The 25,062-nt window shown below is 51.2% G+C and overlaps 1 protein-coding gene across 1 annotated transcript in view; it reads right to left on the bottom strand.

Moving 5' to 3' along the window:
* Positions 1-25,062, bottom strand: part of LOC147116110 (solute carrier organic anion transporter family member 2A1-like) — a 380,850-nt gene that overhangs the window by 153,593 nt on the left and 202,195 nt on the right. The window contains exons 6-8 of the mRNA XM_085990861.1: positions 22,952-23,085; positions 15,900-15,981; positions 14,191-14,355 (exon numbers count right to left, since the gene is read on the bottom strand). Coding sequence (XP_085846987.1) covers positions 14,191-14,355; positions 15,900-15,981; positions 22,952-23,085 — 381 coding nt within the window. The remainder of the gene's footprint in view (positions 1-14,190; positions 14,356-15,899; positions 15,982-22,951; positions 23,086-25,062) is intronic.

Here is a 25,062-nt window from a genome sequence, read left to right as displayed (position 1 = left end):
GGAGCGAGTGGGCCACGCCCATCGTCCCAGTTATAAAGAAATCTGCAAATAACACACCGGGGGAACCAAAGAAGGTTCGCATTTGCGGGGATTTTAAGATAACTATTAACCCAGTCCTGCACACGGTACAGTATCCGCTGCCGCGGATAGAGGACATATTCGCATCGTTAGCTGGGGGTAGACACTTTACGAAGATTGACCTTTGTCAAGCTTATTTACAGATGGAGGTGGAGCAGGACTCGAAAAAGCTCCTAACGATTAACACACACAAGGGATTGTGCCAGTACAATCGCCTGGTATTTGGTGTGGCGTCCGCCCCGGCAATATGGCAGAGGACCATGGAACAGGTCCTACAGGGCATTCCAGGAACGCAATGCTACCTGGATGACATCCTGGTGACAGGACAAATGGATAACGACCACCTCGCTAACCTGGAGCGAGTACTTCTGCGGTTACAACAATACGGACTCAGGGCGAACAAGCAGACATGTGAGTTTTTCCAGGAACGTATCTCATACTGTGGTCACATTATAGATAAGGAAGGCCTGCATAAGTCCCCGGAAAAGATCGAGGCAGTAGTGAAGGCCCCGCCCCCTGAGAATGTATCTCAGTTACGATCATTCTTAGGCCTTATAAACTATTACCATAAGTTCCTCCCGAACTTATCGTCCATTTTACATCCACTAAATTCATTGCTGCAAAAGGGAGTCTCCTGGAATTGGGATGAAGCGTGTGAGGCTGCTTTTAAAAAGGGTAAACAACTCATTACATCAAAGGAAGTGCTCGCACACTTTGACCCAAAAATGCCAATGAGGTTGGCATGTGACGCCTCCCCATATGGTATCGGGGCAGTGTTGTCACACAAATTTCCCAACGGGACGGAGAGGCCAATAGCATTTGCCTCAAGGTCGTTAACTACAGCCGAAAGAAACTATGCGCAAATCGACAGGGAGGCCCTCAGTCTGGTGTGGGGTGTAAAAAAATTCCACCACTACCTGCATGGGCAACGTTTCACACTACTGACGGACCATCAACCGTTGGTGTCGATATTTAATCCAACAAAAGGGGTGCCCCTGATGACGGCCCAAAGGCTACAGAGATGGTCACTGTTCTTAGGAGCACACCAGTACCTTATCGAATATAAGGGTACCAAATAGCATGGCAATGCGGATGGCCTGTCGTGGCTACCCTTGCCTGCCGAGATCGAAGAGATAGTACAGGACCCCGTGGAAATATATCATACGGCTGTTATGGAACACTTGCCCATCACCAGCCAATGTATCGAGCGGGAAACATGGAACGACCCGACATTGGCAAGGGTTTACGAATTAACCGTGAAAGGCTGGCCGGCGCAGGGTGATGCATCATTGCCGGCGTTTTCGGCAAGGAAGGACCAGTTGTCCGTCTGCCGGGGCACATTGATGTGCGGAGCCAGGGTGGTGGTCCCTCAAAAATTACAACATAAAGTGTTGCAGGACTTACACGAAGGTCATCTGGGGGGTGTCAAAATGAAAAGCCTCGCCAGAGCCTACGTCTGGTGGCCCGGCATTGACAGGGACATTGAGGAAGTAGCAAAAGTGTGCCAAGGGTGCCAGATGGTACAGAACGTACCACCACAAGCCCCATTACATCTGTGGGAGTGGCCCTCAACGCCGTGGCAAAGGATCCACGTGGACTTCGCTGGCCCCTTCCTGGATGCAATGATCCTTATTGTAGTGGACGCCCATTCAAAATGGCCGGAGGTCGTAAAAATGTCATCAACGACAGCCGAAAAGACGGTCGCAGTCTTAAAGACCATTTTTGCCCGAAACGGGGTGCCCGAGCAAGTCTGTTCGGACAATGGGCCACAATTTGTGGCAGAAGAATTTCAAGCATTCCTAAAAAGGAATGGAGTGCGACATTATACGTCTGCACCATATCATCCGGCTACAAATGGGCTGGCAGAGCGATTTATACAGACTTTTAAAAAGGCCATCAAGGCGATGGGGGAGGAAAGGTTGCCACTACAACACAAGGTGGACAACTTCCTATTCGCATACCGTAATGCTGCACATACGGTGACCAACCAGGCCCCCGCCGTCATGTTCTTTAATAGAAGGTTAAGGTCTCGCCTTGAATTGCTCAGACCAAACATTCAGAGAGATGTGGAAAACCGAGTATTTCGTAGGGCTCCTGACAGACAGACACGGAGCTTCGAGGTGGGGCAGCAAGTGTTGGCCCGTGATTATAGGAAGGAAAAGTGGCGGTCTGGTACGATAAAGGCCCGCCAGGGACCCTTGATGTACACAGTTGAGACAGGGGAAGGCATAATCAGACGACATGCTGATCAACTTGTGGAGTCCAGAAACCCAACTGATTCACTACCTCAAACGTCTCAGCACATTGTTACAGTGGAATCACGGCCCAGCTCGTCGTTACAGAGGTCTCAGGATTGCGAGGAGTTCAGCACTCCAGTGATCTCCACGGCACAGGATGTGCCATCAGACACCGACGAGTCCAGCGATGAAGGGGTGACGGAAGTACCGCCGCCTACACCGAGACCGACTAGAGAAAGACGTTATCCTAGTCGAGACAGGAGGCCTCCTCAGAGACTGAATCTATAACATGTTTCTGTTTATATATATATAAGTAGACAACTCTTGATGTAAATATGTTATGTATATTGTGTTACCAAATGTTATTAGCCCTAGTTATGGGGCATCTATTGACTTAATTGCACGGGTACGTTTTAATTAAAAGGGGAGGAATGTTGTGTATGTAATAGGTATGTTACTTTAAACCTATGGCCAGGGCAGCACTACTTTGTAGGATGTAGTGATACCATAGTACCACTCCTGGCCATAGGGGTATAAATAGTACTGTGGGTACTGATCTCCCCTCAGTTTTCCCGCCTGTTGGTATTAAGTAAAGACCTACGTTGAATCTTCCAAGCTGTCTCGTCATTATTGCATTAAGTATAGACACATACTTTATAGTGACCACACCTGTATATAAACCCTGAGTAGGGATTTGTACTGTTAGTTTTAGAGTAACCCTCATCCAGTAAACACCGTTGATTGTTCCTCTGCAGTCTCTGTCTATTTATTGAAGGACACCATACATCAAGATTCACGGATTTAACATTGGCGACGAGTCGATTCGAACCTACCTGCAACTCTGCAGAAGAAGGCCAATTCCAGGGGCACGGGCGTCGACCATCCGGTGGAGACTCCAGCGAGACGGGCTGGCAGCAGGTACGGCGCAGACCCTTCCCGGACGGCTGCGGCTGGAGCCGACCGAAGGCACAGGGGAAGGCCGAGCATGTCGACGGTGTAAGAGAGAGAGGGTAGAGCGCACGGGGCGCAGCCAGGGTTCAGGACCGAGCGGCGTCAACGAGAGAGGCACGCAGGAAAACGCAAAGAGCGCGGCCGGTGTTCAAGGGCTGAGCAGCGTCCGCGGTGGAAGAAAGGAAAGCACGGGAGATGCCATTTTTGAGCCGCAGCGGAGAAGGGAGAGCGCGGGAGACGCCATTTTTGAGCCGCAGCGGAGAAGAAGGGAGAGCGCGGGAGACGCCATTTTTGAGCCACAGCGGAGAAGAAAGGAAAGCGCGGGAGACGCCATTTTAAGCTAGCGGAGAAGAAGGGAGAGCGCGGGAGACGCCATTTTGAGCCGGTCTAACCACGCCAAAAAAAAAATGCTAACTAATGCACAAGAAGTGTTCCAGGAGGAACTCAGAACACTAAAAGGCATAACAACGACGATCAAAATAGAGGAAAATGCAAGCCCAAAGTTTTTTAAGGCCAGACCGGTGCCTTATGCGATCTGCCCAGCCATCGAAGCAGAGCTGGAAGGTTTGGAATGTTCAGGAGTACTGTCCAAAGTGGACTGGAGCGAGTGGGCTACACCCATCATTCCTGTAATGAAGAGGTCATTGAGTAATATGCCTGGGGAACCAAAGAAGGTTCGCATCTGTGGGGACTTTAAGGTGACAGTGAACCCAGTCCTTCACACGGTACAATATCCGCTTCTGCGGATTGAAGATATTTTCGCCTCGCTATCTGGAGGGAAACGCTTCACTAAGATTGATCTGGCCCAGGCGTACCTGCAAATGGAGGTAGAAGAAGCCTCGAAACAGTACCTCACGATCAACACTCATAAAGGTCTCTACCAATACAACCGGCTGGTGTTCGGGGTAGCATCAGCTCCGGCTATTTGGCAAAGGGCAATGGATCAAGTCATGCAAGGGATTCCAGGGACCCAGTGTTATTTGGATGACATCCTGGTCACGGGCGAAAATGACAGTGATCACCTCGCCAACCTGAAGCAGGTGCTCACTAGATTGAAGGAATATGGGCTCTGAGCTAATCGCCACAAATGCGAGTTTTTCCAGAAGCAGATCTCATATTGTGGCCACGTTATTGATGAAGAGGGGTTACATAAGTCCCCTGAAAAGATTGAAGCAGTAGTCAAGGCTGCAGCACCGGAAAATGTGTCACAACTGAGGTCGTTCCTCGGGCTGGTGAACTACTACCAAAAGTTCTTGCCAAATTTGTCTACCGTACTATACCCACTGAACACCCTACTGCAAACGGGGGTACCATGGAAGTGGAATGACGAATGTAAACAAGCTTTCCAGAAGAGCAAAGAATTGATCACATCAAAAGAGGTGTTGCCTCATTTCAACCCAGCACTACAAATTAGGTTGGCGTGTGATGCATCACCCTATGGCATTGGAGCGGTGCTGTCGCACAAATTCTCGGACGGCTCAGAGAGGCCAATAGCCTTTGCGTCACGATCACTAACCTCAGCCGAGCGTAACTACGCCCAGATTGACAGGGAGGCAATCAGCCTAGTGTGGGGAGTGAAAAAGTTCAACCACTATCTGCACGGGCAGAAGTTCACCTTGCTGACTGACCACCAACCACTTGTCTCCATCTTTAATCCAAAGAAGGGCGTTCCGGCGATGACTGCGCAACAGCTACAAAGATGGTCCCTTTTTCTAGGGGTGAACCAATATGAAATCGAATATAAGGGCACGAAACAGCATGGAAACGCTGATGGGCTAGCACGCCTGCCACTGCCTACTGCGGAGGAAGCACCAGCAGTGGACCCTGTCGAAATATTTCATTCGACTGTAATTGAACGCTTGCCTGTAACTAACGCTGATATAGAGAAGGAGACCCGAAATGACCCGACACTGTCTCGGGTATGACTTGACGGTGAAGGGATGGCCAACACATGGCGACTCACTGTTGCCAGCATTCTCATCCAGAAGAGAACAGCTGTCAGTATGCCAGGGGACCTTGATGTGTGGATCCCGAGTGGTAATTCCACCCAAGTTGAGGGAGAGAGTGCTCAATGAGCTTCACGAAGGCCATCTGGGAGGGGTGAAAATGAAAAACCTTGCTAGGGCTTATGTGTGGTGGCCAGGGATCGATCAGCAAATCGAGGACCTGACAAAGAGCTGCTCAGGATGCCAGAAGGTCCAAAATGCACCACCACATGCCCCTCTACACCCATGGGAGTGGCCCTCATCTCCATGGCAACGGGTGCATATTGATTTTGCTGGTCCATTCATGGATTCAATGTTTTTAATAGCCGTGGATGCGCACTCGAAATGGCCTGAGGTGATCAAAATGTCCTCCACCACCACGGAGAAAGCTATTGCAGTCCTACGGAACATATTTGCCAGGAACGGCTTGCCAGAGCAGATTTGCTCTGATAACAGACCACAGTTTGTGTCCAAGGAGTTTCGAAGATTTATGAAGAGGAATGGGGTAAAGCATTACACATCCGCCCCGTATCATCCAGCCACAAATGGATTGGCTGAGAGGTTCGTAGAAACCTTTAAGAAAGCAGTAAGGGCCATGTGCGATGACGACATTCCACTGCAGTACAAGGTGGACAATTTCCTGTTAGCCTACAGAAATGCGACACATGCAGTCACCAACCAGACCCCGGCCATGATGTTCTTTAACCGAAGGCTGAGATCTCGTATGGATTTGCTCAGACCAAATGTACGAAGGGATGTTGAGAATAAGCAATTCCAGCACATCAATGAGAAGCCGACAAGGAGCTTCAATGTAGGGCAACCAGTCTTGGCCCGCGACTACCGAACAGAGAAATGGCAACCAGGAACGATATGCACATGGCAGGGGCCACTAATGTACACAGTGGATGTTGGGGAGAACATTGTGAGATGCCATGTTGACCAGATCCTAGACTCACAGGAACGAGTCAACCCCATGTCTCGCCCATACGTACCTGGTGATGAACCCGACATACCGGTAGCATGTACCCCAGAAACAGTAGCAGCGGAAGCTGATGAGCCAACCGACGACAGGGCCAGAATCGCCTCAGCACCAAGAGCAAGACCCTCAGGAAAGGCACTATCCAGAAAGGATCAGGAAGCCTCCCCAAAGACTGAATTTATAAATAGACTATTATCAGTTGATGTTGCATGTTAAAAGTGTTAATTGTAATTAGTTGATATTTAATTGTTAAATGAATGTTATGGTACTGTTAATCTAAAACGGGAGGAATTGTAGTGTATGTACCTTTAAGGGGAGAACTACTTTTTACAGCTCCTGTATACTGTAGTACCGGCAGTGACCACACCTGTATATAAACCCTGAGTAGGGAATTGTACTGTTAGTTTTAGAGTAACCCTCATCCAGTAAACACCGTTGATTGTTCCTCTGCAGTCTCTGTCTATTTATTGAAGGACACCATACATCAAGATTCATGGCTAACAAGTGTGGCCTGACACATGTATCCTGTCCTGTGTAGTCCATGTGACCTGACACGTGTATCCTGTCCTGTGTAGTCAGTGTGACCTGACACATGTATCCTGTCCTGTGTAGTCAGTGTGACCTGACACGTGTATCCTGTCCTGCGTAATCAGTGTGACCTGACACGTGTATCCTGCCAGTAGTACAGTTACCGTGACTGCTGGGAACAATCCTTGGTAATCGAGATGATCGGTAATTGGTGGGTGTCGGGGACACAGACCACGGCAGAGTGAGTGGGGGGAGGGAGAAATCGAGAAATCGCTGGGTTGGCGGGGAGGGAGAAGAAAAGAGCGATCGCGGGGGGCGGGGGTGGAAAGCGAGGGAGATCGCAGGGAATGGGAGAGATCACAAGGGGGTCAGAAGCAGGGTGATGGCAGGGATAGATCGCGGGGGGAGAGGAAAAGCACAGGGAGGGCAGAGAGAGTGATCGCTGGGAGTGGAGGAGATAGTGATGGGGGGGAGGAGATCGTGATCGGGGAGGGGAGTTGATAGTGATCGGGGAGGGTAGGAGATAGTGAGCGTGGGGAGGGGAGGAGATAGTGATGGGGAGGGGAGGAGATAGTGATCGGGGAGGGGAGGAGATAGTGAACGGGGGAGGGGAGGAGATAGTGATCGGGGAGGGGAGGAGATAGTGATCGGGGGAGGGGAGGAGATAGTGATCGGGGAGCGGAGGAGATAGTGATCGGGGAGGGGGGGAGATACTGATTGGGGGAGGGGAGGAGATAGTGATCAGGCGAGGGGAGGAGATAGTGATTGGGGGAGGGGAGGAGATAGTGATCGGGGAGGGTAGGAGATAGTGAGCGTGGGGAGGGGAGGAGATAGTGATGGGGAGGGGAGGAGATAGTGATCGGGGAGGGGAGGAGATAGTGATCGGGGGAGGGGAGGAGATAGTGATCGGGGAGGGGAGGAGATAGTGATCGTGGGGGAGGGGAGGAGATAGTGATCGGGGAGGGGAGGAGATAGTGATCGGGGGAGGGGAGGAGATAGTGATCGGGGAGCGGAGGAGATAGTGATCGGGGGAGGGGAGGAGATACTGATTGGGGGAGGGGAGGAGATAGTGATCGGGGAGCGGAGGAGATAGTGATCGGGTGAGGGGAGGAGATACTGATCGGGGGAGGGGAGGAGATAGTGATCAGGCGAGGGGAGGAGATAGTGATCGGGGAGCGGAGGAGATAGTGATCGGGGGAGGGGAGGAGATACTGATCGGGGGAGGGGAGGAGATAGTGATCGGGGAGCGGAGGAGATAGTGATCGGGGGAGGGGAGGAGATAGTGATCGTGGGGGAGGGGAGGAGATAGTGATCGGGGAGGGGAGGAGATAGTGATCGGGGGAGGGGAGGACATAGTGATCGGGGGAGGGGAGGACATAGTGATCGGGGAGGGGAGGAGATAGTGATCGGGGAGGGGAGGAGATAGTGATGGGGAGGGGAGGAGATAGTGATCAGGCGAGGGGAGGAGATAGTGATCGGGGAGGGGAGGAGATAGTGATGGGGAGGGGAGGTGATAGTGATCGGGGAGGGGAGGAGATAGTGATCGGGGGAGGGGAGGAGATAGTGATTGCTGGAGGGGAGGAGATCGTGATGGGGAGGGGAGGAGATAGTAATCGGGGGAGGGGAGGAGATAGTGATCGGGGGAGGGGAGGAGATAGTGATTGGGGGAGGGGAGGAGATAGTGATCGGGGAGGGGAGGAGATAGTGATCGGGGGAGGGGAGGAGATAGTGATGGGGGAGGGGAGGAGATAGCGATCGGGGGAGGTGAGGAGATAGTGATCGGGGGAGGGGAGGAGATAGTGATCGGGGGAGGGGAGGAGATAGTGATCGGGGAAGGGAGGAGATAGTGATCGGGGAGGGGAGGAGATAGTGATCGGGGAGGGGAGGAGATGGTGATTGGGGGAGGGGAGGAGATAGTGATCGGGGGAGGGGCGGAGATAGTGATCGGGGGATGGGAGGAGATAGTGATTGGGGGAGGGGAGGAGATAGTGATCGGGGGAGGGGAGGAGATAGTGATCGGGAGGGGGGAGATAGTGATCGGGGAGGGGATAGTGATTGTGGGAGGTGAGGAGATAGTGATTGGGGGAGGGGAGGAGATAGTGATTGGGGGAGGGGAGGAGATAGTGATGGGGAGGGGAGGAGATAGTGATTGGGGGAGGGGAGGAGATAGTGATCGGGGGAGGGGAGGAGATAGTGATCGGGGGAGGGGAGGAGATAGTGATCGGGGAGGGGAGGAGATAGTGATCGGGGGAGGGGAGGAGATAGTGATTGGGGGAGGGGAGGAGATAGTGATTGGGGGAGGGGAGGAGATTGTGACTGGGGGAGGGGAGGAGATAGTGACTGGGGGAGGGGAGGAGATAGTGATCGGGCGAGGGGAGGAGATAGTGATCGGGGAGGAGAGGAGATAGTGATCGGGGAGGGGAGGAGATAGTGATTGTGGGAGGGGAGGAGATAGTGATCGGGGGAGGGGAGGAGATAGTGATCAGGGGAGGGGAGGAGATAGTGATCGGGGGAGGGGAGGAGATAGTGATCAGGGGAGGGGAGGAGATAGTGTTCGGGGAGGGGAGGAGATAGTGATCAGGGGAGGGGAGGAGATAGTGATTGGGGGGGAGGAGATAGTGATTGGGGAGGGGTGGAGATAGTGATGGGGAGGGGAGGAGATAGTGATCGGGGGAGGCGAGGAGATAGTGATTGGGGGAGGGGTGGAGATAGTGATTGGGGGAGGAGAGGAGATAGTGATCGGGGGAGGGGAGGAGATAGTGATCGGGGGAGGGGAGGAGATAGTGATTGGGGGAGGGGAGGAGATAGTGATTGGGGGAGGGGAGGAGATAGTGATGGGGAGGGGAGGAGATAGTGATCGGGGGAGGGGAGGAGATAGTGATCGGGGGAGGGGACGAGATAGTGATTGCGGGAGGGGAGGAGATAGTGATTGGGGAGGGGAGGAGTTAGTGATGGGGAGGGGAGGAGATAGTGATCGGGGAGGGGAGGAGATAGTGATCGGGGGAGGGGAGGAGATAGTGATCGGGGGAGGGGTGGAGATACCACCAATTTGATGAATTTGACCAATAATAAACCATGGAATGGGACCAGGCGAACAAATACTGACAACCAGATGGGTTTTACCGTCTTCTGCGCCAACATAAACCCCGAACAACCGGGACAGATAATGACAGCCTATAATGGGACATACTTCATATGCGGTCATAGAGCATACCCCTGGCTACCAGAGAATTGGGCAGGATCATGCTATTTGGGGTATGTAGTACCATATATACACCACAGAAAGGAATTGAAAGACCACCACAAGCATAGTCGTACTAAAAGAGAACTTTCCACCTGGCAGGTGGTACTGGGAGCTATGTTCCCCACGGCTGGAATAGTGTTTACTTCTCAAGAAATATGGTTATTGGCAACCATAATTGAGGGAGTAGCCAATGACATGGCTGAATCCCTGAGAGAGATGAGTGCCGAAATGGTAGCCCTAAGAACTGTCGCCCTACAAAATAGAATGGCACTAGATTACCTACTAGCTGCACAGGGAGGTACATGTGCCATGATCGGAGCAGAATGCTGTACATACATCCCAGACAGTTCTGAAAATATTACCAACCTAGCAGACCATATTCAAAAACAAGTAGCTTTGCTCCATCAATCCAATATTGGAGGCAGATGGTTTGATTGGTTACTGGGAGGATCAGGCTGGGGTGCTTGGCTAGTGCAAATGATATTGATCATGGTTGTGATATGTATACTGCTGTGCTGTGCATTGAGTATCATTAAAATGCGCTGTCAAACTGCTGTGAAAGCTGTGCTGCCAGTAGCTTCTGTCGAAGAATACACCGACCTCCTGCCCAGAAATATGGGTGAAGAAGAAGAAACGTATGATGACGTGGCCGGAACGGCCGGTTCTCACGAGATGAGTCAGTGGTTGTAAACCAACCCTGTGAAGAAACGAAGAACGATGGTCATCTGGGAGCAAGAGGATCGTGCTCCAGGACCAAAAGGAGGGGCTGTTGGAGGAAATTTTAAAATGGCACCGTAGTGCCTGCTGAAATACTTGACATTCATTGACATTTTGCAGACACTGGCATAACAGACAGCTGACTTGATCTGCTTACACCAAACATGTGATGTCACTTGTACAGAACAGTAATATAATTAAGTTGTCTGCTAACGGTATAATAATATAATCAACTTGTTTTTGACAGAATGTGATTAAGGGTTGCTAAGGTATCGGATTGGCCAAAGTTAAAGGATGCTAAAGTACCAGATTGGCCAAGGAATTAATGTAATATGGTATCTTTCCTGTTTTTAAATTGTATAAAAGGAGCGCGGCTGCTATTGTAAAGCTGAGAAGCTGGCGATTGCACCAAGGGGGTGTATAGCACTTCTCCCAGAGCGCTCTGTAAATAAAAGTGTACTCGCACATTCCAGCAAGTCCGCAGTAGTCTGAGTTTATTGCTCTGTAAGTCGAAGTTGGGTATACGTCGACCCTGTATATCACTGTTCAGGCTCCAATTCGGCGGTAACAAACATATTTACATCACTGACCTGCCTGTTCAGCGCAGCTTACTTTGATGACTCCAAACCCACTGTGGTTAAAACAGCAGTTCATAAGAAAGAATAAGAAAGAAATAGGAGTAGGAGTAGGCCATTCGGCCCTTCGAGCCTGCTCCGCCATTCAATGAGATCATGGCTGATCTTCTGCCTCAACTCCATTCACCGGCCCTATCGGCATATCCCTTGATGCCCTTACTAGTCAGAAATCTATCGACTTCTGTTTTGAATATACCCAATGACTGAGCCTCCACAGCCCTCTGGTGTAGAGAATTTCAAAGATTCACCACCCTCAGTGAAGAAATTTCTCCTCATCTCAGTCCTGAATGGCCTACCCTTTAACCTGAGGCTGTGGCCCCTGGTTCTAGACTCCCCAGCCAAGGGAAACATTCTTCCAGCATCCACCCTGACATGAATCAGTCATTCATGAAAGAAAGACTTATGAAATAATACTGAGCGGCCTGTCGGTGGCGCTGTCCAGGGAGAGTATAAACACTCGGGACCAGCTTGCGCAGGACATTCTTAACAGGAACTAGTGAAGGACACAACTAGACCTCCATGTTGTAAAACAGTTGATTAAAGCTTTGTTTAACGCTTAGACCAAGTGCCTAGTAGTTTTCTTACGTCACACCCTATCAAGTCCTGTAATAATTTTATATGCTTCAATGAGATCCCCTCCCATTCTTCTGAATTCAAGAGAATACAGGCCTAGTTTACTCAATCTCTTCTCACACGACAGTCCCGCCATCCCAGGAATCAATCTCGTGAACCTTCATTGCACTCCCTCTATGGCAAGTATATCCTTCCTTAGGTAAGGAGACCAAAATTGTACACAGTACTCCAGATGTGGTCTCACCAAGGCCCTACATAATTGGAGTAAGACTTCTTTACTCCTGTACACAACTCCTCTTGTAATGACGGCCAGCATACCATTTGCCTTCCTAATGGCTTGCTGCACCTGCACATTCACTTTATATGACTCATGTACAAGGACACCCAGGTCCCTTTGAGCGCCTGCATTCCCCAATCTTTCACCATTTAGGAAATACTCTGCCTTTCTGGTTTTTTCTACCAAAGTGGATAACTTCACATTTATCCACATTATATTCCATCTGCCATCTTCTCATCCACTCACTGAGCCTGTCGAGATCCCCTTGAAGCCTCTTCACATCCTTTCGCAACTGACACTGCCACCTAGCTTTGTACCATCAGCAAATTTGGAAATGTTACATTTAGTCCCCTCATCCAAATCATTGATACAGATTGCGAATAGCTGGGGCCCAAGCACCGATCCTTGCTGTACCCCACTAGTCACAGCCTGCCATCCTGAAAAAGACCCGTTTATCCCTACTCTTTGTTTTCTGTATGTTAACCAATTCTCAATCCATGCTAGTATATTACCCCCAATTCCATGTGCCCTAATTTTGTTCACCAACCTCTTGTGTGGGACCTTATCGAAGGCCTTCTGAAAATCCAAATACACCACATCTACCGGTTCCCCTTTGTCTACTCTGCCAACATCCCCAGCATCGAAGCTTTGACCACGCTCGATCAGCTCCAATGGACGGGTCACATTGTCTGCATGCCCGATACGAGACTCCTAATACAAGCATTCTACTCAGAGCTCCGGCATGGCAAGAGAGCCCCAGGTGGGCAGAGGAAACGCTTCAAGGACACCCTCAAAGCCTCTTTGAAAAAGTGTAACATCCCCACCGACACCTGGGAATCCCTGGCCCAAGACCGCACAAAGCGGAGGAGAAGCATCCGGGAAGGCGCCAAATACCTCGAGTCTCTTCTCCGGGAGCAAGCGGAATCCAAGTGCAGGCAGCGCAAGGAGTGCACGTCAACCCAAGCACCCCACCCACCCACCCCTTCAACCACCGTCTGCCCCACTTGTGACAGAGACTGTAGGTCCCGCATTGGACTCAGCAGTCACCTGTGAACTCATTTTTAATGTGGAAGCAAGTCATCTTCAGTACCGAGGGACTGCCTAAGAAGAAGACTCCACTAGTTACATCCTCAAAGAACTCCAATAGGTTTGTTAAACAGGATTTCCCTTTCATAAATAAATCCATGTTGACTCTGCCCAATCTTACTATTAGTTTCTAAGTGCCCAGTTATTGCATCCTTTATAATAGATTCCAGCACTTTCCCACCTACTGATGTGAGGCTAACAGGTCTGCAGTTCCCCGTTTTCTCTCTCCCTCCTTTCTTAAATAGCGGGGTTACATTTGCTGTCCTCCAATCTGCAGGAACCGTTCCAGAATCTATAGAATTTTGGAAGATGACAGGGTTGGACCTTGGGATTTATCGACTTTTAGTCCCATTAATTTTGCTTGAACTGTTTTTTTACTAATAATAATTTCTTTAAGTTCCTCATTCTCACCACACCCTTGGTTTTCTCGTATTTCTGGGAGGTTTTTTGTGTCTTCCTCCGTGAAGACAGAAACAAAGTATTTATTTAATTTCTCTGCCATTTCCTCATTCCCCATTATAAATTCTCCCATCTCTGACTGTTAAGGACCTACATTTACCATTGTTCCTGGAAGGTAGGGGTTTGGTTTCTCATTAACAATTTAGATTGCACTGACACTGACCCATCCTTCCTGTGGAGATTAACATTCCCCCCAATGCCTCACATGCGTCAAGAAAGTTCTTTATTACACTTATCATTCCCATGTCCATCAAATAAAATGTTGCACTGATTAAAAGTCCTCACATGTAGCAACAAATCAGGGAGCGCGTCGGACAGTCAGTCAGCCAAGTCGGAGTTGTCAAATGTTTGCACGCCCTGTGAATGTTACTGTACATTGATTAACTTATGACAACTTTGTGCGGTGTTTCGTACGATGCCGTGCACTGCGCTCCCACTCACCGATGAGGAAATTTGCATAGGAGGCTGTTGTGGAGTACTGATATTCCAGGAATTTATTGAGGTATGTAGAGAGGCCAGCGAGCACTGAGGAGAAGGTGCACTGAGACAGCACGATCAGGATGAACAATGGATTCAGCAGCAGCCTGACAAGCATTTTGGGAAACACTGTAAGATTAGGGAATATACAAATCAGAGCAGAGAATACACAAGAACAACATCAACAACTTGTATTTATATAGCACCTTTAACATAGTAAAACGTCCCAAGTCGCTTCTTATAAGACAAAAAATTTAACACTGAGCCATATAAGGAGAAATTAGGGCAGGTGACCAAAAGCTTGGTCGAGGAGGTAGGTTTTAAGGAGCATCTTAAAGGAGGAACGAAAGGTAGCGAGGCGGAAAGGTTTAGGGAGGGAATTCCAGAGCTTAGGGCCCAAGCAAAAGAAAGCACGGCTACCAATGGTTGAGTGATTATAATCAGGGATGCTCAAGAGGGCAGAATTAGAGGAGTGCAGAGATCTTGGGGTGTTGTGGAGCTGGAGGAGATTACAGAGATAGGGAAGGGCGAGGCCATGGAGGGGTTTGTAAGCAAGGATGAGAATTTTGAAATCAAGGCGTTACTTAACCGGGAGCCAATGTAGGTCAGCGAGCACAGGGGTGATGGGTGAACGGGACTTGGTGCAAGTTAGGACACGGGCAGCAGAGTTTTTGATCACCTCAAGTTTATGTAAGGTAGAACATGGGAGGCCAGCCAGGAGTGCGTTGGAATAGTCAAGTCTAGACGTAACAAAAGCATGGATGAGGGTTTCAGCAGTGGGTAAGCTGAGGCAAGGGCGGAGACGGGCGATGTTACGGAACTGGAAGTAGGCGGTCTTTGTTATGCTGCGGATATGTGGTCGGAAGCTCATTTCAGGGTCAAATATGACACCAAGGTTGCAAACAGTGTGGTTCAGCCTCAGACAGATGTTAGGGAGAGGGATGGAGTCAGTGGCTAGGGAATGGAGTTTGTGGCGGGGACTGAAAACAATGGCTTCGGTCTTCCCAATATTTAATTGGAGAAAATTTCTGTTCATCCAGAACTGTACGTCAGATAAGCAGTCAGACAATTTAGAGACTGTGGTGGGGTCGAGAGAAGTGGTGGTGAGGTAGAGCTGGGTGTCGTCAGCATACTTGTGAAAAGTGATGCTGTGTTTTCGGATGATGTTTCCAAGGGGCAACCTGTGGATAAGACATAGGAGGGGGCCAAGGATAGATCCTTGGGGGACACCTGAGGTAACGGTGCAGGAGCGGGAAGAGAAACTATTGCAGGTGAATCTCTGGCTACGATTAGATAGATAAGAATGGACCCAGGTGAGTGCAGTCCAACCCAGCTGGACGACAGTGGAGAGGCGTTGGAGGAGGATGGAGTAGTCAACCATGTGAAAGGCTGCAGACAAGTCAAGAAGGACAAGAAGGGATAGTTTACCTTTGTCACAGTCACAAAGGATGTCATTTGACACAAATCAAAGTGGAGAATACACAGATCAGAGTGGAGCAGGGAATACACAGATCAGAGTGGAACAGGGAATACACAGATCAGAGTGGAGAATACACAGATCAGAGTGGAGCAGGGAATACACAGGTCAGAGTGGAGAATACACAGATCAGAGTGGAGCAGCATCGAGAAAGAGTTGCAGGTTTGGTGAAAATCGTTTCACCTGTTAGACTTACTCTTTATGAACTCTTTGATTGTCATTTCTTCCATCTTTTGTTCTTCCATCTCACTCAGCATGTCAGCTTCACTGCCTGACTTCTACAAAACAAAGCGATGGTACTGGCAGATTATATGCCTAAAGAGCAGGAGGGACGATACAAGACCTAACTTGGCACTGACTTGTTCAAGCCCGTCTCAACAATAAGTGCATTTCAAACCAGAATCCTTCCCTTCGTAATCTTCAAAACTTTCTTAAGGTTATCTTTGAATTGTGGCGACACGCCACCACTGGACATAATCCGCTCACGGCAGCACAGACAGTCTAAGCAGAAGCCGCCAGCCGGGGGCCCTTTCCTCCAGCAACTTGTTTCCCGCAGGGACAGGCTGCCGGGAGCACTTCCTGTCTGGGAAGTATTTAAGTGGATGCGCGGGCTTTTCTAGTTCCTGTTTGTCATGTGGTTGGAATAAAGCAGTTGTGTTTTCAATAGCTCTGGTCTCGACTCCCACGTTTGCCGCGGTATCTCAACACTGGTGACCCCGACGCTCAGGACGAATCCTAAGCTAGCATGGCGGATACAAACGCAGTCACGGTTAAATTACCAGACTTTTGGGAGAACCTCGCCGAAGCCTGGTTCGTTCAAGCTGAGTCCAGATTCCGGCTGAAAGGCATTACAGTCGACGCCACGAAGTACGACTACCTCGTCGCCTCGCTCACCTACGCTACAGTCCCCAAGGTTTGGGCAGCGCTGCAGAATCCACCAATGGAGGGCAAGTACGAACATCTGAAGGCTGCGCTACTTAAAAAATTTCAAACGTCCTCTTACCAGCGCCACTGCCAACTCCTGGACCTCCCCGGCCTTGGTGACGCTTCACCATCAGACCTGCTTTCCCACATGCTGTCCCTCTCAGACGACAAAAATCCCGGCGCCCTTTTTCGCACGCTTTTCATTCGGCAGCTCCCCGCCAGCATCCGCCCGCTCATTGTGGAGTCTGACTCCACGGACCTGAATGATATAGCCGAAAAGGCCGACCGGCTGCTCTCTGCACAGGCCGCTCGCGACGTCGCGCCCGACCTCACGGCAACGACCACGCGGTCTTCCCGGGCCGCTAGGCCCGACCGCCCTACCACTCCGGGTCACTGCTACTACCACACCCGTTTTGGCGCTAGGGCTCAACGCTGCACGCCACCGTGTTCCTTCAAACCCCCCCCCGCACCGGCCCCCGCGATGGCTGCGGGGCAGAAGGAGCCCCTACTGTACGTCACTGACGACAGAACCAACCGCCGATTTCTGTGCGACACAGGGGCCCAGCACAGCATCACCCCCGCCTCCGCCCTCGAGATCCAACGCGGCACACGGGGTATCACACTGGCTGCAGCCAACGGCTCTGAAATCCGCACATATGGCACCCGCATGGTCACGCTCGACCTCGCGGGCCGCCGCTACCGCTGGGAGTTCCTCACAGCCAAGGTCCTCTGCCCACTCATCGGCGCCGACTTCCTACGCGCCCACGGCCTCCTTGTCGACATTCCGAGGCACCGCCTCGTCGACATCAACACTATGGCCCCCATCTCCGGCGCCTTTACCCCGGCCCGTTCGGCTGGCCTGACGACCTACTGCCTCGCCAGAGCCACGGACGACTACTCGGCACTCCTAGCTGAGTTTTCCGCCCTCACTAACCCAACCTTTTCGGCCAAAGCCGCCAAGCACGGTGTGGAACACTATATCCCCACCACCGGCCCCCCAGTTTCTGCCCACGCCCGCAGACTCAACCCGGCCAAGCTGGAAATCGCGCGGGCCGAGTTCACCAACATGGAACAACTCGGCATCATCCGCCGCTCCAGCAGCCCTTGGGCCTCGCCCCTCCACATCGCCCCCAAGCCCGGCGGAGGCTGGCGCCCTTGCGGGGACTACCGCCGCCTCAACGACGCCACCACCCCCGATCGATACCCGGTGCCACACATCCAGGACTTCTCGGCCCGACTGGCCGGACGAACCGTCTTTTCCAAAGTCGACCTGGTGCGCGGTTACCACCAAGTCCCCGTACACCCCGCGGACATCCCCAAAACGGCCGTCATCACCCCATTCGGCCTGTTCGAGTTCCTGAGGATGCCCTTCGGCCTCAAGAATGCAACACAGGCTTTCCAGCGCCTTATGGACTCAGTCCTCCGGGACCTGAACTTCCTATTCGTCTACCTAGACGACATTCTCGTGGCCAGCTCCTCCAAACAGGAACACCTCGAACACCTTCGCATCCTGTTCGGGCGCCTAGCCCAACACGGGCTCATCCTCAGCCCGGCGAAGTGCCAATTCGGCCTAACCGAGATCGATTTTATCGGTCACCACATCACCCCTGCTGGGGCCATCCCCCTGCCCAACAAGGTGCAGGCCGTCCAGCAATTCCCCCGCCCCACAACCATCAAGGGCCTCCAGGAGTTCCTCGGGATGGTGAACTTCTACAACAGGTTCATCCCCAGAGCCGCAGCCCTCATGAAGCCCCTATACGACTCCCTCCGAGGAAAATCCAGCAAGATGGACGTAGCCTGGACCACTGACACGGCAGCCGCCTTCGACGCCACCAAAAACGCGCTCGCCGACGCCACTCTGCTCGCGCACCTGAGGGCCGATGCCCGGGTCGCGCTCACCACCGACGCCTCCGACCACGCGGTCGGGGCTGTGTTCGAGCAGTGGGTCAATGGCGCGTGGCAGCCACTTGCCTTCTACAGCCGCCAACTGCGCCCCCCGGAGGTCAAATACTCCACTTTCGACCGCGAGCTTCTCGCACTCCACCTGTCGGTCCGCCATTTCAGGTTCCTCCTGGAAGGCCGCCCCTTCACCGCGTACGTGGACCACAAGCCGCTCACATACGCGATGGCCAAGCACACCGAACCCTGGTCCGCTAGGCAGCAACGCCAGCTCGCGGCCGTCTCCGAGTTTACTACGGACATTCAGCACGTCTCCGGTAGAGACAACGTGGTCGCCGACTGCCTTTCCCGTCCCGCTGTCTGTGCGAATCACCTCGCGGTCGACTACGCACAACTAGCAGCGGCCCAGCTCACGGACCCAGACCTCCTCTCGGCGGCTACCAGCCTGCCAGGGCTACGCCTAGCCAAGGTCGCGCACGGGCCCGAAGCCACGGCAGTCACGTGCGACGTCTCACTCGGCCAACCCAGGACGGTCGTCCCTGAGACCTGGCGCCGTCGCGTCTTCGACGCGCTCCACGGGCTCTCTCACCCGGGTTCCCGCGCATCCGTCAAACTCCTCTCCAAGCGCTTCGTCTGGCGCGGCCTCAGCAGAGATGTTCGGACTTGGGCCACCTCCTGCCTCGCCTGCCAACAGGCTAAGGTACAGCTGCACACCAAAGCACCCCTGGGAGACTTCGAGGTACCCAGCCGCCGCTTCGACCACGTACACGTCGACATCGTTGGTCCCCTGCCGCCATCGCAAGGCCAAACTTATCTCCTCACGATGGTCGACCGCTACACACGCTGGCCTGAGGCAGTGCCGCTGACCTCCACCACCACAGCCGACATCGCCAGGGCGTTCGTTAACACCTGGGTTGCGAGGTTCGGCATACCGGCCGACATAACCTCCGACAGAGGCGCCCAGTTCACCTCCGAACTCTGGACGGCCACAGCACGCAACCTCGGGGTGACGCTCCACCGCACCACGGCGTACCACCCGCAGGCCAACGGACTTTGTGAACGCTTCCACAGGTCACTCAAGGCCTCACTCCGCGCCGGCCTGCAGGACAGTACCTGGACTGACCGCCTACCGTGGGTGCTACTCGGCCTACGCACCACGGTCAAGGAAGACCTCCAGTCCTCGGCAGCGGAGTTAGTCTACGGACAACCGCTGCGCGTCCCAGGCGAATTCCTTCCAGAGCCTACCAAGCCTTGGTCGGCCGAACAGCAGCGGCTCGACTCTTTCTCTTCCGCTCAGCAGTTCGCCCCACTTCCGGTCAACCGACACGGTGAACTCGCACCTCATGTCCCGCCAAATTTACAGCAGGCGCGCTTCGTCTTTGTACGACACGACGCGCACCGCGGGCCCCTGCGACCCCCGTACGACGGTCCGTACGAGGTACTACAAACCGGGGACAAGTTCTTCAAGCTGCGACTCGGCGACAGGGTCGAGACAGTCTCCATCGACCGGCTCAAAGCAGCACACACAGAACCAGGGGAACAGGTCCCCGTGGCCCAGCCTCCAACTAGAGGCCGTCCCCCCGGCAAGCCAGCACAGCCGGCGGCGAACCGCCCGACCCAACCAACCAGACCGGCGACCACTCAGAGCCGCTGCGGCAGAACCATTAGACCACCGTCACGACTCGTCCACTCCTCCTAAGCGGATTCTGGGGGGAGCTCTGTGGCGACACGCCACCACTGGACATAATCCGCTCACGGCGGCACAGACAGTCTAAGCAGAAGCCCCCAGCCGGGGGCCCTTTCCTCCAGCAACTTGTTTCCCGCAGGGACAGGCTGCCGGGAGCACTTCCTGTCTGGGAAGTATTTAAGTGGATGCACGGGCTTTTCTAGTTCCTGTTTGTCATGTGGTTGGAATAAAGCAGTTGTGTTTTCAATAGCTCTGGTCTCGACTCCCACGTTTGCCGCGGTATCTCAACAGAATACTCTTTTTGAAATAGACCAAAGTGAATTTCATTAACCCTTTGTCATAGAATCGAAGCACAATTCTTCAAATCACCTTTCTTGCTTGACTCTGTACCCTCTCAAGACCAATAGTTTTTTTCCTATAATAGAAACTGAAAATGTTGGAAATACTCAGCAGGTCAGTTAGCATCTGTGGAGGTTCAATAAGATCATGGCTGATCTTCGACCTCAACTCCATTTTCCCACCAGATCCCCATATCCCTTGATTCCCATAGAGTCCAAAAATCTATCGATCTCAGCCTTGAATATGTTCAATGATTCAGCATCCACAGCCCTTTGGGGTAGAGAATTCCTAAGATTCACAACCCTCTGAGTGAAGAAATTCCTCCTCATCTCGGTCTTAAATGACCGACCCCTATCCTGAGACTATGCCCTCTAGTTCTAGTCACTCCAGCCAGGGGAAACAACCTCTCAGCATCTACCCTGTCAATCCCCTTCAGAATCGTCTATGTTTCAATAAGATCACCTCTCCAGGCCCAAAATGGACATCGACCTGAAATGTTTACTCTGTTTCTCTCTCCACAGGTACTGCCAGACCTGCTGAGTATTTCAACAACAACATCAACTTGTATTTATATAGCACCTTTAATGTAGTAAAATGTCCCAAGCCACTGCACAGGAGTATTTTAAGACAAAACAATTTGACGCCGAGCCACATAAGGATAAGTTAGGGCAGGTGACCAAAAGTTGGTCAAGGAGGTAGGTTTTAAGGAGCGTCTTAAAGAAGGAAAGAGAGGTAGCGAGGCAGAGAGTTTTAGGCAGGGAATTCCAGAGCTCAGGGCCTAGGCAACAGAAGGCACGGCCACCAAAGGTTGAGTGATTATAATCAGGGATGCTTAAGAGGGCAGAATTAGAGGAGCGCAGATATCTTGGGGGGTTGTGGGGCTGAAGGGGATTACAGAGATAGGAAGGGGTGAGGCCATGGAGGGATTTGAAAACAAGGATGAGAATTTTGAAATCGAGGCGCTGCTTAACTGGGAGCCAATGTAGGTCAGTGAGCACAGGGGTGATGAGCGAACAGGACTTGGTGCGAGTTAGGACACGGGCAGCCGAGTTTTGGATTACCTCAAGTTTACGTAGGGTTGAATGTGGGAGGCCAGCCAGGAGTGCGTTGGAATAGTCACGTCTAGAGGTAACAAAGGCATGAATGAGGGTTTCAGCAGCGGATGAGTTGAGGCAAGGGCAGAGACGGGCGATGTTATGGAGGTGGAAGTAGGCAGTCTTTGTTATGCTACGGATATGTGGTCAGAAGCTCATTTCAGGGTCAAATTTGACACCAAGGTTCAGCTTCAGACAGATGTTAGGGAGAGGGATGGAGTCAGTGGCTAGGGAATGGAGTTTGTGGCGGGGACCGAAAACAGTGGCTTCAGTCTTCCCAATATTTAATTGAAGAAAATTTTTGCTCATCCAGAACTGTATGTGAGACAAGCAGTCTGACAATTTAGACACCGTGGAGGGGTCGAGAGAGGCGGTGGTGAGGTAGAAGTGGGTGTCATCAGCGTACATGCGGAAATTGACGCTGTGTTTTCAGATGATGTTGCCAACGGGCAACCTGTAGATGAGAAATAGGTGGGGGGCCAAGGATCGATCCTTGGGGGACACCAGAGGTAACGATGTGGGAACGGGAAGAGAAGCCAGCATTTTCTGTTTATTTCAGATTTCCAGCATCTGCAGTATTTCGTTTTGTATTAGTGGTCTTCCTATGATGAGATAACGAGAATCGGGCGCAGCACTCAAGTTGAGGTTGAGCGGTGCCGAATTCTCAAAACAGCCATGAGCCACAGAGAGGTGCGTGCATGGTATACTGAGGCTACCACTACACTGAGGGAGATGTGGCCAGTCTACAGACATGCACAATTGTAACTGTGATTCCACAGCCGGCAATTTCCTTGGAGTTGCTCCCGCTTTGCCAGGAGTGCACAGAAATCCTGTCTATGCATGTAAACAGGGTTTCCGCACACTCTCGAAGTTACAGTGCACTTCTGGCACATTCTTGGCAAAGTTACAGCGCACTTCCAGCGCACTCCCAGCAGAGTTGTGGCACACTTTCGGCACACTCCCAGCTAAGTTATGGCGCACTCCCACTGCACTACTGGCGAAGTTACGGTGGTGGAGCTGGAGCAGCTCTGAGGAAATTCCCAGGCCATGAGTCAACGGCCATGAGTTCTCCTGGTGCCTGGGCCAACATTTATCCATCAACTGATAACACCAAAAGCAGATTAACTGATTATTTATCTAACTGTTGTTTGTGGGATCTTACTCTGCATCAATTGGCTACTGTGTTTGCCTACATAACAACAGTGATTGGGCTTAAAAAGTAATCTATTTCGTCAATGGGCAACGTCACAGGAGATCAAACAGTTATTAAATAAAGGTGAAGGTCATCTAAACTTGGAGTCTTACCTTTTGAGGGATCATTTGTCGAGGGAAAAAGAAATAAGGAACAGAGATGATGGCCAGAACGCTGCTGGATATCAGCAATCCCAGCCACCAGGCACCAATCCACCGGGGGTCAGTGGGCTTCATATCAATGGTAGCTGAGGAAAGTAACAAAACAAGGAGACACAGTTATCTGTGACTGTGGCAGTTTTCAATTTTAGAATAAAATAGAATCATAGAATCATACAGCACAGAAGGAGGCCATTCGACCCATTGAGTCTGTGCTGGCTCTTTGAAAGAGCTTCCACTCCCCCTGCTCTTTCCCCATAGCCGTGCAATTTTTTTTCCTTTCCAAGTACTTATCCAATTCCCTTTAGAAGACACTATTAAATCAGCTTCCACCGCCCTTTCAGGCAGTGCGTTCCAGATCACAACTCGCTGTGTAAAAAATGTCTCCTCATCTCTCCTCTGGTTCTTCTGTCAATGATATTAAATCTATGTCCTCTGATTACCGACCCTCCTGTCAGTGGAAATAAACTGTGCATAATCTGAATGAAAAATGATGTATTTAAATAAATAAATAAACAAAAGGAAGAGACTCTCACGTCTACCATTTCACCTTTAATATTTAGATTTGAGTCCAGTCCACACAGATTGCCTTGGATCTCCGCTTTATGATGCTGGTTTGCAGGGATCAGACTGCAGGAGATCTCAGGAGTGCAGTTTGTGATTAATGGATGGAAAGTCCCACGACACGCTCCCTGGAAAAGCAGCTCCCTCCAGGAGCATGGGAGCAGCTGTCACCTCCCAGCTGTAAGCTGCAGGAGGTTGGAACAACCATAAGGAACAACCATAAAGCAGTTCCAAGGGAGAATGGCTGATTGTGTCAAAAGTGCTTATAGACTGGCCCCAGTTGGAAAGCTCACTGAAGCAAGCCCAAAGGATGGCTAGTGTGGAAAATGAATATGACAAGTGGTGCAGTGGAAGATGTTCTTCTGAAAAGCTAGGAACTGTGGAGGAACAGAGAGATTTAAGGGTCCAAGTCCAAGCTGGTGGATAGGTACAAAAAAATTTAAAAGGCTAATGGAATATTGGCCTTTATCTCGAGGGGGCTGGAATACAAAGGGGAGGAAGTGATGCTTTAGTTGTACAGAGCCTTGGTCAGACCCCATCTGGACACTGCATTCAGTTCTGGGTACTGATAATTAAAGGAGTTGGTAGGGTAGATAGAGATAAACTATTTCCTCTGCTAGGGGGAGTCCAGAACAAGGGGGCATAACCTTACAATTAGAGCTAGAGGTAATGTCAGGATGCACTTCTTCACATAAAGGGTAGTGGAAATCTGGAACTCTCCCAAAAAGCTGTTGAGGCTGGGGGTCAATTGAACATTTTAAAACTGAGATTGATAGATTTTTGTTAGGCAAGGGTATTAAGGGTTACGGAACCAGGGCGGGTAAATTGAGTTAAGATACAGATCAGTCATGATCTCATTGAATGGCTGAACAGGCTCAAGGGGATGAATGGGCTCCTCTTGTTCCTATGATTAGGGCAGCAGAGTGTGTGCTTGACTCTGCATCCAGCCACACCATGTTTGTCTTAAAAACACTGACAGTGGATGCGAAATCTGGGAAAATGCTCCATTAGTCTGCATTGATATTCATCATTCCAAATTAGTCAAAGCTCAATGAAAATATTTTTTTTTAAGTGTACTTATTTCTGTTGACATCATTGGTTGATATCACTGCACAGACTCGAAGTAGACCATTGCCCTATGTGTCAGTTTCCCATCTGTGGCGAGCTGACATGTTTTGTTGCTAACAGGAACCCTTTAGTTTAGTGCAAGATAGCCGGGTAATGAAGCTCATGAGGTATGTCTGTTTGGGAGATCTCAGTGTCAGTCTGCTCCTAGGATTGGAACCTAAATGTCGCGTAGCCTGGGTTTCCAGGCGTGGATACTGTCTAGGAATCTGCCACCACCAAAAAGGTAGGTTATTCTTTTTTTAAGTTTGATGCTCTCCTCCCTCTCGGGTCTTACCTTCAGGTCACTGCCAGGGAGGCAGGTGGCCTGAAATTCATCCTTGTAAAATGGGCTGTGGGGGGCATAACAGGCACCAGCAGCTCAACCAAATAACGGT

The sequence above is a fragment of the Somniosus microcephalus genome, chromosome 6 (assembly GCF_052327205.1).
Source record: "Somniosus microcephalus isolate GS21.2 chromosome 6, FLI_Smic_1.0, whole genome shotgun sequence".
Taxonomy (NCBI): domain Eukaryota; kingdom Metazoa; phylum Chordata; class Chondrichthyes; order Squaliformes; family Somniosidae; genus Somniosus; species Somniosus microcephalus.
The sequence above is the reverse complement of the archived record's forward strand: the minus strand, read 5'-3'. Positions and strand labels throughout refer to the sequence as shown.